At 36.9% G+C, this 12,055-nt stretch overlaps 1 protein-coding gene across 14 annotated transcripts in view; it reads right to left on the bottom strand.

Moving 5' to 3' along the window:
- PTPRK (protein tyrosine phosphatase receptor type K) overlaps positions 1–12,055 on the bottom strand; it is a 397,788-nt gene that overhangs the window by 93,344 nt on the left and 292,389 nt on the right. For all 14 annotated transcript variants that reach the window (XM_027751912.2, XM_039381750.1, XM_039381752.1 and 11 more), the window contains exon 8: positions 4,797–5,099. In XM_027751912.2, coding sequence (XP_027607713.1) covers positions 4,797–5,099 — 303 coding nt within the window. The remainder of the gene's footprint in view (positions 1–4,796; positions 5,100–12,055) is intronic.

The raw sequence follows: 12,055 nt of genomic DNA, 5'->3' as shown, positions 1-12,055 counted from the left end.
ACTTTTATCTTTTGGTTGGGGGGTTCTCTTTGTTAACTGCAACCATTTGCCAATTTTTCCCCCATTAGGATTAGCATACCTGGTTCACTTGACATCTATGAATGTGTCACTCAGTTAAGTGAGTTACACATTTTCTGAGACAGTTTGCCATTTCAAACAATCTTTGCAGCCCTCCTTTGCTGCAATGGACATAGTTCACAACCCTGCGTTAACTTTTTCTCCCAGGCGAGCTATTTTTGCAACTTTTCAAGTGCTACTAGTAGATCTTTATGTTTTTTCAAAGCTCCTTGAAGCATTGCTTACTTTGATCAAAGCATATTTTCTACCTCTTCTTTCCACCATCATTTTCCTAGGGTGCCAGAACAACTGGAAAAGCAGAAACAAAAAAGATGCTTCTCATAGCAAATCGAGGTGGGTTTTTTGTTTGGTTGGTTTGGTCTTTCATAAAGGCAACTTACAAAACTTACTACTATCAATCATGGAAAATTACTAAATGTCAACTCTTTCCATAAATCCTCCCTCTTGAAGCTGGTGAAAGGTATTTCCTCTTCACACATTGCCTTGGTTTAACCTCACCCAGCAACTAAGCACCACCCAGTCGCTTGCTCAATCCTCCCTCAGCAGCTGGATGGGGCAGAAAAAAGAAGAAAATAGAAATTATAAAAGAATTAGACTATCTAAAACAAATTATATGCATTGCAATTGCTCACTACTCACAGACCGATGCCCAGACAGTTTCTGAACAGTGGTCCCCAGTCAGTTTTCTCCCCAACTTATATACTGAGCATGACATTCCATGATATGGAGTATCCTTTTGGCTATTTTGGGTCAGCTGTCTTGGCTGCATCCTCTCCCAGCTTCTTGTGCCCCTCCAGTCTTCTTGATAGCAGGACATGAGAAGCTGAAAAGTCCTTGACTTAATATAAACACTACTTAGGAACAACTAAAATATCAGCATGTTATGAACATTATTCTAAATCCAAACCACAGCACTGTACCAGCTACTAGGAAGAAAATTAACTCTATCCCAGCTGAAAGCAGGACACACATTTAGACACTACACAAAATATTTCACTGTTTCTATTCATTCCCCCCCCCTAATTATAATTTATATACATATTTCCCCCTTCCTCTGCTGTTACCCAGAGTGGCAAGCCTGTTGGAGTTTTCCCAGGAGTATGAGTAATGGTCGGACAGTTGGTATTTCTGCATGCAGCTGAATGATCCACAGTCTTTGAAAGATCAGGGAACCGCATTTGTGTCCAATGAGCATGACCTTTGGCTCAGAACAAAGCTTTGGCATACTTTAAGCCCCAAAATGTGTAGTTATCCTATTTGAAGTGATCCTTTTCAATTATTTGTTTGCCTACTATTAGAAGACACACTCCCTTACTGGTTATAAAATCACCACTGAACACTTTGAGCTTCACAATTTGCTTTCTCCATAGCTGTTCTCTCAGAGCTAATGTCACTACTCCTGTTAATCCACTGCCTTTTGTATCTGTTTCCAATTAAAAATTAAGGAAGCGTTTATCTGGTTTATCCCATTCATCCACTGCTTTGACAAAGGGTCCCTCTGAGTTGGCAGTGCTTTGGTCAGCAGGCAGCTCCAAGAACATGTGCACACTGCTGATTCATGCCAAATGATAAATTCACTGCTGGTTTTTGTACTTTGTTTCTAAATGCCAAACATCATCTTTGCTCAGCATGTATGCAGTTCCAGGCTGTGTGAGCCTTCCTCTACTTCCTTTATCAAATTCTTCAAATGTTGTCCATCTTCTATAGAAACAAGGAGAAGCAGTGGGTCCCTGTAATAGCACAGTAATGCTGAGTCCCTAATGCTCTCTTCCCAAAGTGAAAGATGTTTCACTCTTAAAACACTCAAAAATTTCCTTATTTTCATTCTCTTTTTGCACAACTTGTTTACCAGTGTCTCTCTCAAGGGCTTTGTTTTTACATGGAATACAGCTTTCTGAAATTACTATAACTTACTTTAAGATTAATTCTATCTTTCCATGTTACATAGAAATACTTAAACTACCAATTATTCAGATCTAGCTCTGGTCAAAAGAGAGCCTACCTTCAGACTGTCAGATATTCCTGGGCTTTGCTTTCTTGCAGATATTGAATTACAAGCTAATGAAACTGTCCTCATTTGTCAGTCATGGCTCCAAAGGTCTGAAGCATAGATTGTGACTCTTACCCCATTCTTCTACTAATTGTTTCTTGAATTAATTCTGCTCCTGGTACCATATGCGGCTAAGTTACCATTCAGCACTCTGGCAGGTCTGACAATTTTTGAAAGACCCACAACCCAGCTGCACAGCCTTACACAAATGTGAACCTTTGTGAAAGACTACAAGAGATCCACCCTGCTGCACAGTGGAGCCTCACAGAAGTCCAAATTCCTCTGCTTTTAGGGAATTCCAGAAGCTCAGAAATTTGTAAAAGTCCTGACAGAAGAGAGGAGACGAGATGATCGATGTAGAGAGATGAAGGGAAAGATTAAAACAAAACAACAACACCTAAAGAGAAGAAAGGGACAGCTTGGAAGCATGGGTATGACAAGAAAACATGGGGTAGGCATCTCTATCTCCAACAGTCCATAAAGTTTTTGCTTGTTTAGCAGTACCTTATGAAAAAGAATGGCACTGAAAAGAATCCCGCACTATAGAAAAGCTAACAAAAAACTAATTATCAACTGTTGTCATCTGGAGTTTTCAAAGTTTCTATTTATGAAAACTATACAATGTAAGTGCATAATTTCAGATAGCATGTAATCAGGGGCTATTTCTAATTAATGGTATTTGCAAAAATGAAGGACAACACTCTACTTCTATTTTCCTCTTCCTAAATGAATCACTGATAATGCCTTCATGATATAATTAACCTCATGCTTATTTTACAGAACCTGCAAAAATCATGAAGACAATGAAGCTACACCTGAGCACATCTGAAACGTGGGGCACAGAATCACATATATAACTGTTCCTCTCATCATCTTAGTCTGAGTTCTGCTTTAGGCTGCAAACTGTCTTTTAAAAAAGTTTCAGACATTTGATCACTCAGACATGGAACTAACATCATATACATAAGCAGTCAACTACAGGATTTAGTTCACTATTGCTATGAGAGCTCAAGGAAAGACACAGGTGTGAATCCCTCAGTACTGCATGTTGTCTGCATGCCGTGTACTTTGAAATACATGGCAAAATGGACAAAGACTTTCAAGTCAATCAGTAACTCAAAATTAAAATCTGCATTCTATTCCCAACAGTTTCACAGAGAAAAGCTCACAAGAGGCTATTTTCAGGTCACAAGCATTATTACCACCAGTGCATCTAAATATAGGTACCTTTTAAAATGTATTAGTCCCTCCATGAAAACAACATCTGCTTGAAGTAGTTTACCTTAGCAACTTCTGTTCACTGGGTGAGGTTTCTTCTGCACTACAGTACTTGTGACACCAAAGCTGATTCAAAACAAGTTCAGTGACAGCACACTGGTGTACTAGTTTAAGACCAAAACCTGCCTTGTGTGCATCATCTTTCAAGAATAATCCATAACAAAAACAGAAGACAAAATATACATATGCTCTTCACTCTGTTCCTGACGAGCACTGCTACAGTGACCATCCACCATCTCTGCACATCTAACTAGACAAAGGATATCAGAAACCATAACCAATAAGTAAACGCAGTTAAAAAGGAAAAGTAATCCATTTGCCATGGACTTAAAAATATTCCTATGACTTTCTATTTAACCTCAAGAAAAATAGCAACCATTCCTATCTATAATGTAAACACAGACACAGAAATAATTCATCATGGATTATAATTAACTTTAAAAAATAATTTTAATTCCATGAAATATTCTAATTCTGTACTTGTCAATAAATCTTCATAGGATGCACCTATGTGTCTATAGTTTTCTAGGGTTCCTCACAGTCTACCTATTTAATACATTGTTCTCTCTTCTTTATTGCAACAGTAAACATAGTCCTCTTTTATTTCTTATAAAATTGAAAATATATGGAAAAAGAGTGCTACCAGATTCTAACATTGACTGCTATCCATATATAAAGCTATATTTCCCATTCATTTATTTTACAGGCAAGTAAACACAATACCTTTTTCAATTTTACTTTTTTATACATCTACAGTCTTACATTAGTCCAAGTATTCTATTTTTGTTACCTGTGGAAGTATCTATTTTCATTTTGCTGTTGTCAATACTTTCATGAAATGTAAATATAAGAAAAGGAAACTAACATTGTTCTTTGCTACCACATTTTAAATATTATGAGGGGAAAATATCAATTTTTATTTTAGCATCTTTGATACCAAGATTCATGGCCTAACTACTGAATGTGTCACCACTAACATATATACATCTATTCTTTATTTCTTCCCAACTAAGGTAAGTTCACCTCTCTTGTCAATGAAACTTCACCAAAAGAATTTTAAAGAGGAATCACAGAATATCTTGAGTTGGAAGGGACCTATAAGGCTGATTGAGTCTAATTCCCAAGTTCTCAAAATAACTTTAATTTGATGGGTGGCTTTCAAATAGTTAACAGAGAGATTCAGTTTGACTTGTGTTTCATGGACAGTTTTATCTATATATGCAGGATGACAGCTATAACACTTTTATAGCTACCATTTTGGGACTAATTAATACATTAATAGAAGACAACTTGCATCCTTCAGGACACATATTGTAACACATAAAGTCATTTCCTACCATCTGTCTAGACTAGACCTGGATGTAATTTCCATAAGAGCATTTACACATACCATCTTCATCTGTCTGGATAATGGTCTCCTCGCTCTCCTTCCTCCCTTCTGGGTTGGTTAAGATCATTTTGAGGCTGACATTCGTGTAGGGTGGCAAGTGATCCACGACGTGCTGGGGTGCTTTGGGGTCCATGTCCAAGCAGTCTGCTTTGCTCTCATTGTGTCCACAGAAGTAGTGGTAGCAGATAGTGACATTGAAAGTATGGCAGCGAGTGATGTTGTAACCCAGAGATTCCCAATCCACTGCGATGTGCCTGGCCTGGATCTCAGCAATCTTCAGTGTTTTTGGTGTTCTCATAGGTTCTAGAAAACAGAGTACAACGAAGAAAAACACTGTTAAAATTCTTCATCCTTGCACTGAACTGTAGCTGGTAGATGATACCTCCAGGAAAGTGAAAGTAAAGGAAGCACCCAACAAATAGACAAGTATCATCCTTTGCCCAGGTACCCTGAAGGCGAAAAAGCTGGCAGTCTTTTATTTTTTTTTACTTCATTCTTCTCTGTCCTCTCTTTGCAAGCTTTAATCCGTGATTGAGACTCAGCAACAGTAAAAAAAGAACTGTTAATTATCAGTGGAGTTATTCAAAGCAATTGAGAATACAGGCAGCAGATGCAAGAAAAGTGACCAAAAGGCCACACAGCTGTCACTGTTGGCTTCTCTTCTTGATTTCCCCCTTACCGTTTGTTTTTTTTTTTTTTTACCTGCATAAATTAGATAATACATCATAATGGTAAAGAGTGAACATTCATTACATTATGATTTATCATGCCACCAAGCAATGCTATATGCTAATTATACTAATTACCTTACTAAGCTAGCAGTTACAAAAATGATGCAGATATTAATTACTGTTTATTATTTTAGCAATGAAGCTATTCATTCAAGCAAACCCCCTCAGAAATAGTACAAAAAGCGCTTTTGGATATTCACATTGTAACCCAATTCTTTCAAATCACCAAAACTGTGCTTGGGCATTACTCTGAGTGAGTAATCTCTGACCTGCTCCCCAAGCTCAGCTGCTCTCCACACTTGCATTTCCACCAGCAGAGTACGTGATGCTCCCCAAGCTGTCATCAATCTTTCATTGTCTCTCTAGTGCATTTATTCCTCATGCAAGACTAACTTTTATTGTTGAACTTCATTAAAATGATTACACAATGAAAATCATGACCATGACTGTATATACTAGAGATTCAGTGAAAATATACCCTGCTAATACAGGCTTCATCACCAGAGAAAATAAAGCCTGTTGTAGTACATAGCTTCAGCCTTGCTGTTTTAAGGTTAAAAGTCGAGATTATCCAAGGAAGTGAAATATAGGATTTCTCTTTCTGAGCATAACCGTTCTTTGTAACTTGCATTTATGAGCTCCAACCAGGCAAAAACTAGCCAAAAGCACAGATGGTATACTGAAATAAGGAAATGTGAATCAGTGTAATCTATTCAGCATGCAGTTTGCCAGACAAATTGCAAACATTTAGTTTCAAACATCAAAACAACCAAATTCTAAATATAACATAAAGCTATTCCTAGTAACATGACAAGTGTTAAGGATTAAAAACTACTCGTATTTGTTCCCATGATCTATCCTTCCCTTTCTGGATTTTGAACAAGCATGTTACCTTTCCCCTTAAGTACTGATTTATCATATATATGGTGAAAAATACAAATGAATAAGTAGAATTCCTGGGCAGTAGCTTTCTGAACACACTATGCACTGTAACAATAGAGATTTGAAGCGGAAGGATAGCATTGAAAAGGTCCTTGAAAGATAAGAGACTTGAAGAGAAGGGGGGAAAAAGGGGTTTTATAGAGCAAACAAAGGCTGGTGCTTTAACAAGTACAGGGAGGTGCGAGGTGGTCATGGAAAAAAAATGTACCAACACAGCAGACCTACTGAAGGAGTTGGTAAGAGTCTTCAAAGAATCAGTATCCACTGCAAGCACTTTGGAAAAAACTGAACACACTCAAGTGTCATAGAGGAAGATAACTGCTGAGACAAATATATATGTATATTTTTATATATATATGTGTATATATATAATCAGCCCTTTTCTCATCTGAATGACAGTGAAAAACCTAGTTACACATACTCTGATTTAGAGTCTGAGGCCTAAAAGAGTAAATATATCCTTCACCAAGGAAATTGTTATAGGCTAAGTTTTCCTTCTAAAATGGAATGATTCTTCTCATTCTAATAATTTCCTCTTTATTCTACTAATCCAGGTTGTGCCTCGAACCACTCCCACCAGAGATGGAATTCAAACCTGAATTCAAAATTTATTGGAATTAAGACAACATAATACATGTTGTCTGATGATGAACGATGAAACTATTAATGTTTGAAGCCAACTGAACAGTAATGGAAAATATACTCCATTTTTCATCTTGCAGCTTTCAAGACAAGACTTAAACTGCATTTATGCTATGCCATACGGCATTTTCAAAAGAGAAGGAAAAAAAAATAACAGCTTTGTTAATCTTGAAGAAAAATTATTTTACAATTCTATGCAAATTTTACAAATGTGTCACAGTATCAGAGGAGATATTGAAAAGCATTCTTTATTCACCTGTCAAAAAGGAAAGAATGAAAGACAGAGCGTGATCTCGCTTTCTCACAACTATTCCATTCTTTGGCAGAAATTAAACAACTTCTGCAATATCGAGATGGTAATTAAAGTCTGCAGAGTCTCTCAACAGCTTTGGTAAACTCTGCCAACAGTCCCACTGCTCCTAAAATGGTGCTTTAAAAACACAATTTTCCTCTTGCTTCTGGGCAATGTTCATCTTGGGAATCTCTAGAGGTAAAGACCAATTGTTTTAAACTACCATACCACAAAGCCTCCATCTGTAACACCTCAGTAGAAAGCAATCATCAAATAATTACTTTTCTCAGATAAAACACTTGAATTTTTGAGAAGGCTTCCCAAAAATCTCAGCCATCTCATTAAAAATAACTTTTAACTCTTGATGGGGGTGAAAAGAAGTGCTCATCTCCTTTTTTATTCCATTTCCCCATCACAATTTAGGGTTTGTGTTTCACTGAAATATTTCCTTAATCCTACTGGAATATAATTTCAATTTATGTATTCTCTTCTGATCTCTGGATATTCTCTCAGTACTGCTAATTCCAGAAATTCAATTCACATCTTGTCTTCCAAGTGTTTTCCCATCTTTCCTCTTTCATTCTCATCTAGAACTTTTATCCAAAATACATGGATTTTCAAGCCCATGACTTCTCACTTCTTTGTTGAACTACCCAAGTCAAATTGGCACCCTATGCCAACGAGGTAAGAAAAAAGATGCTCTCAATATACCTGTTAATTCCTTGACCTGTCTGTTGGAGTTTCAATAACAATGGCAGAAGGCACTTAGTATTTTTCAAACATTAATCTACCAGTTACACCTGTGAGATATGTAAGCAATGTTAATCCTTTTCTGTGAGGAGAAAGAGGCACAAAAAAGGTTAATAGCTTGTTCAAAGCAGTGATTTACTGCCAGGGACACAAGAAAACTGAACAGTAACCAGTGCTCTGGCCATCAGATAGCAGTAGCAAGCAGCAAGAATTCAGAGACCTCATCTACAATTTATGTGCCAATGCTTCCACCAAAATGCTAACTCCAGTACTCAGCTTTAGTCCTTTTTTAAAGAGTTTGTTTTCTTTTTTTTCAGATTTTCTTAAAACAAGTTTGAAAAAGAAAGTGCTCAGACACTAAGTGAATATCTGAGCACAAGGACGTTATTTGAAAAACAATAATTTCGCTTATTCATTTAGAAAGATTTCTTGTTTCAGAGCTTTGAAATTTAATGAAACAAGTTTGGGTTGTTTGGGGTTTTTTTGCATTAAATCTTGTATTTAAATTTAAAATTTTGGGGAGAAGATATTTGTAATGTACTTTTTTCAAGCCTTTTTTTGCCAGAAGAAAACATACTTAACACTGGAGGAAGTTCTTTGTGGTGACAGCAGAAAGTAACGCCGACTTCTGTTGTTGCAGGAAATTCATATCCTGTGACTGTATCAAGCTCTTAAACACAAACATCCTGACTAGAAGAGTTAGGTCTTCAAACAGAAATACGGCAACAAGGCATATGGAAGATTTGGTGCTGGTAGCAGTGTTGACCTGTAGATTCTCCTGAGCTCCTCTAATGATGACAGGCTCCCTTCTACCAGACTCTGTCTGCCCATGGGCTGCTGCTATGACCTCCACCCCATTCCCATCTCTGCTTATGGCCAGCTTCTCTCTCTGCCCTTTGCTTTTAATGCTTGGCCATACCCAGCTCTGTAATCTCCCTTCTCCTCACCCCTGCTTTATCTCTTGGTAAACAAATACTACCAAGTGTTCACTAACTCATATCTATCATCCAATCTGACTGCTTTTACTCTCAATGAACCAATTAAAAACAGAGGCATTGAGAGAATATCAAAAGAGCAGAAAAACCCAGAAGGATAAGGGATCTCTGCATTTATACAGATTACTAAATCTTCAGTCCTTATCCAGAAACCTTATAAAAGAATTACATGTACGTGGCACTCAATGGCAACAATTTATGGATCAAGAAGATTTAACCCAACCTTATGGGATAAAATAAAGAACATCTTAGTAATTCTCCAAAGGTTAATAATCCAGAGATAGATCGCGAAAGAGACAGAACCTGTTGACCCTATACCACCTCTCAACTGCACAGTGATTTAATACAATGCTCCAGATAAAATGAAATTCAATTTCTTTAGTGCTTGATAAGCAACACATGATATGACAGGTCAATATTGAGCCCCTTTGTAGAGATAATCTTCACTTACACAGAGATGGGAGTGAAAACAAAAGCCTTCACAGCTGCAGAAGCAGCAAGGTCAGAGCATGCATTGCCTCAGAAACTGTTCTTAATGATAATACATATTAGCCTGCTGTCAATCAGAAACAAACATAAGTCCCAAAAGTTTTGACAAAAATCCTATACAATGAGGCCAGTAAAATATGACAAGTCCTCTGATTTTCCCCAGAAATTCCAAATATTGACTGCAATACAGTTTCATTTAGATTTACCTGGTAGGGAAAGAGGAATTAGATCTTCAAACTGGCAGACAGAATACACATTTGTTCAAATGAAATGGAAAACAATCACACAAATATTAAAGTACAAACATTTCAGATAAAGACGGTGCTTCTTGGAAACCAGCATATCCTGTCTATACACCGGGTATACAATTCTTTAATTGGGGTTGGCTTTTGGATCCTTCCTCCCCCTTGAACTCTTTCTAGTTTGGCATTACACTGAGGAGTTGACTTCAAATTCCTGCTTTGACTACATTGACTGAAATTCATATCAAGTTTAAGAGTGATCCAGGCTGTCTTCATCGGTGACACTGGAGGTGAAAACCAACTGGACTTGGAACGTGTCATAACGCACAAATTTGTGTGTTTGTGGGAACTGCAGAGATGTATGGGGCTTATATTAAATAAAAACCCTGACATACAAAAGCAAAGGTATGACCATTATTAAAGAAGTACAGTAAATTTTGTTTAAGGTAGTAACCCCATAATTTAAAGTACAGTGTTTCTGCCAGAGGCTCTTTTAATTATTTTGCCCTTACATTTTAAAACAAAAATTACACAGAAAAAAAGTCCTCATATTTCCGCTAATATTCTCAGTCTAAACAGCCACTAGAATTCCCCAGACTTTTCTTCTATGAGAACATGAGCCTCTTTGTCCTGTGGCTTCTCCTGACCTTTCCAGGGTAACTCTTTCCTTGGCACATGGGAAATAAAAGAGGATTATTCTAAGATGTCACTGTGGCTCCTGCTGCTTCCTCAGTTCATGTAAGGTCCTACAAAAACAAAATGTTCCCAAAACTAAAAAAAAAAAAAAAAAAAAAAAAAAAAAAAAAAAAGTTACAGTCCTGTTGCTGTAAAGAATTCTTCTAAAAGAACCCTGATGAGAACCTGGAAGAAAGGTATGAGTGAAAACTTACAACAGAAGTACAACCCAAACCAGAATAACTGCCAGATGTGTGGTAAGAAAACAATAAAGAAAGGTTTCTGGCTTGCTCATTTCAGCTGCATTACTCTCAATTATTACTTTTGTTATTACTGAATGATAAATCAAGCAATTTTTTTTGTACAGATACTAAGATAATAAACTTGATTAGGACTGTTGAATGTAGAAGCAATGTAGAAGCATATGACTCATTAAAAAGGATCGAACTAGAGTTACACATTTCAAGAGACAGTCACAATCTGAGCAAGAACTATGCACATCAACTGTGATCACTTCTGAACTTCTGTGGGTGATCTGCTGTTGTCAAATGAGCATACTATAATAAATTATGTTATGAACGAAGCTAGCAAAAATCCCTAGGTTAGGTAAGCTGTCCTAGAATATCCATGACAAAGCCCCTATGTTTCAAGGATTATTAATCTACAAATCCAAAAGAATTTAGTTCAGACTAACTCCCAATAACTCCATTATTTAACAATGTGATGACAATACAGGAAGATCCTTCAAACATTCCAGAAGTGCCATGCATTTCAGCCTAATCTTCATGAACCAGTCTGTCTTTATGACAGAATAATTCTTGCCAATTCTACTCAAGTTTCTAGCCTGTAACTCTGGCAGACTTTTTACCATTTCTAAGTAGAGTTAAAGGACAGCTTTTAAGTAAAGGCTTAAATCAATTATCAGCATCTGCCTCAATTCCTTAACAACTACTTATTGATAGTTCATGAACTACTTATCTTCAGTCAGGGACTCTTCTATGTGTATTCCAAGCCAAAACCATGCCACATTATATTACCAACTGGATCAATATAGCCTTCTCATATGTTATTAGAATAAGTTAATATTCCAGATATTCCAGTGTTGGAGTATCTGCAGAGTATCTGCACTCACTCATTCTCATAATGTACAAAAACCAGGACAGCTGTCTCAAGTGTAAATGCAGGTTGGAAAGTCTAACTGAGGCACTTGGTGGTGGGTTTTTTTTCTTTGGTTTGTTTGTTTGAAGGGTTTTGAGGGGAGTTTCAAATCTTGTTCCATGTCAGTAGAGACCTGATTTTAGGGAGTCACATTTGGAAACTCAGGACTTCAATCTTTTTAAACTTAGAAGCATTAAGAAATAGTGAACATCAAAGAAAGAGAATCTAAATGAAGTTGACAGAAGTAGTACAATTTGAAGTCTTTTCAGCACTCTGACAGGAAAGGAAAAATTAATAGGTATATATTCCCAAAATAAAAAATCAAAGGAATTACTGGGCATGT

The sequence above is a fragment of the Pipra filicauda genome, unplaced genomic scaffold (assembly GCF_003945595.2).
Source record: "Pipra filicauda isolate LSUMZ 115617 unplaced genomic scaffold, ASM394559v2 scaffold23_size5868930_pilon, whole genome shotgun sequence".
Lineage (NCBI taxonomy): Eukaryota > Metazoa > Chordata > Aves > Passeriformes > Pipridae > Pipra > Pipra filicauda.
The sequence above is the reverse complement of the archived record's forward strand: the minus strand, read 5'-3'. Positions and strand labels throughout refer to the sequence as shown.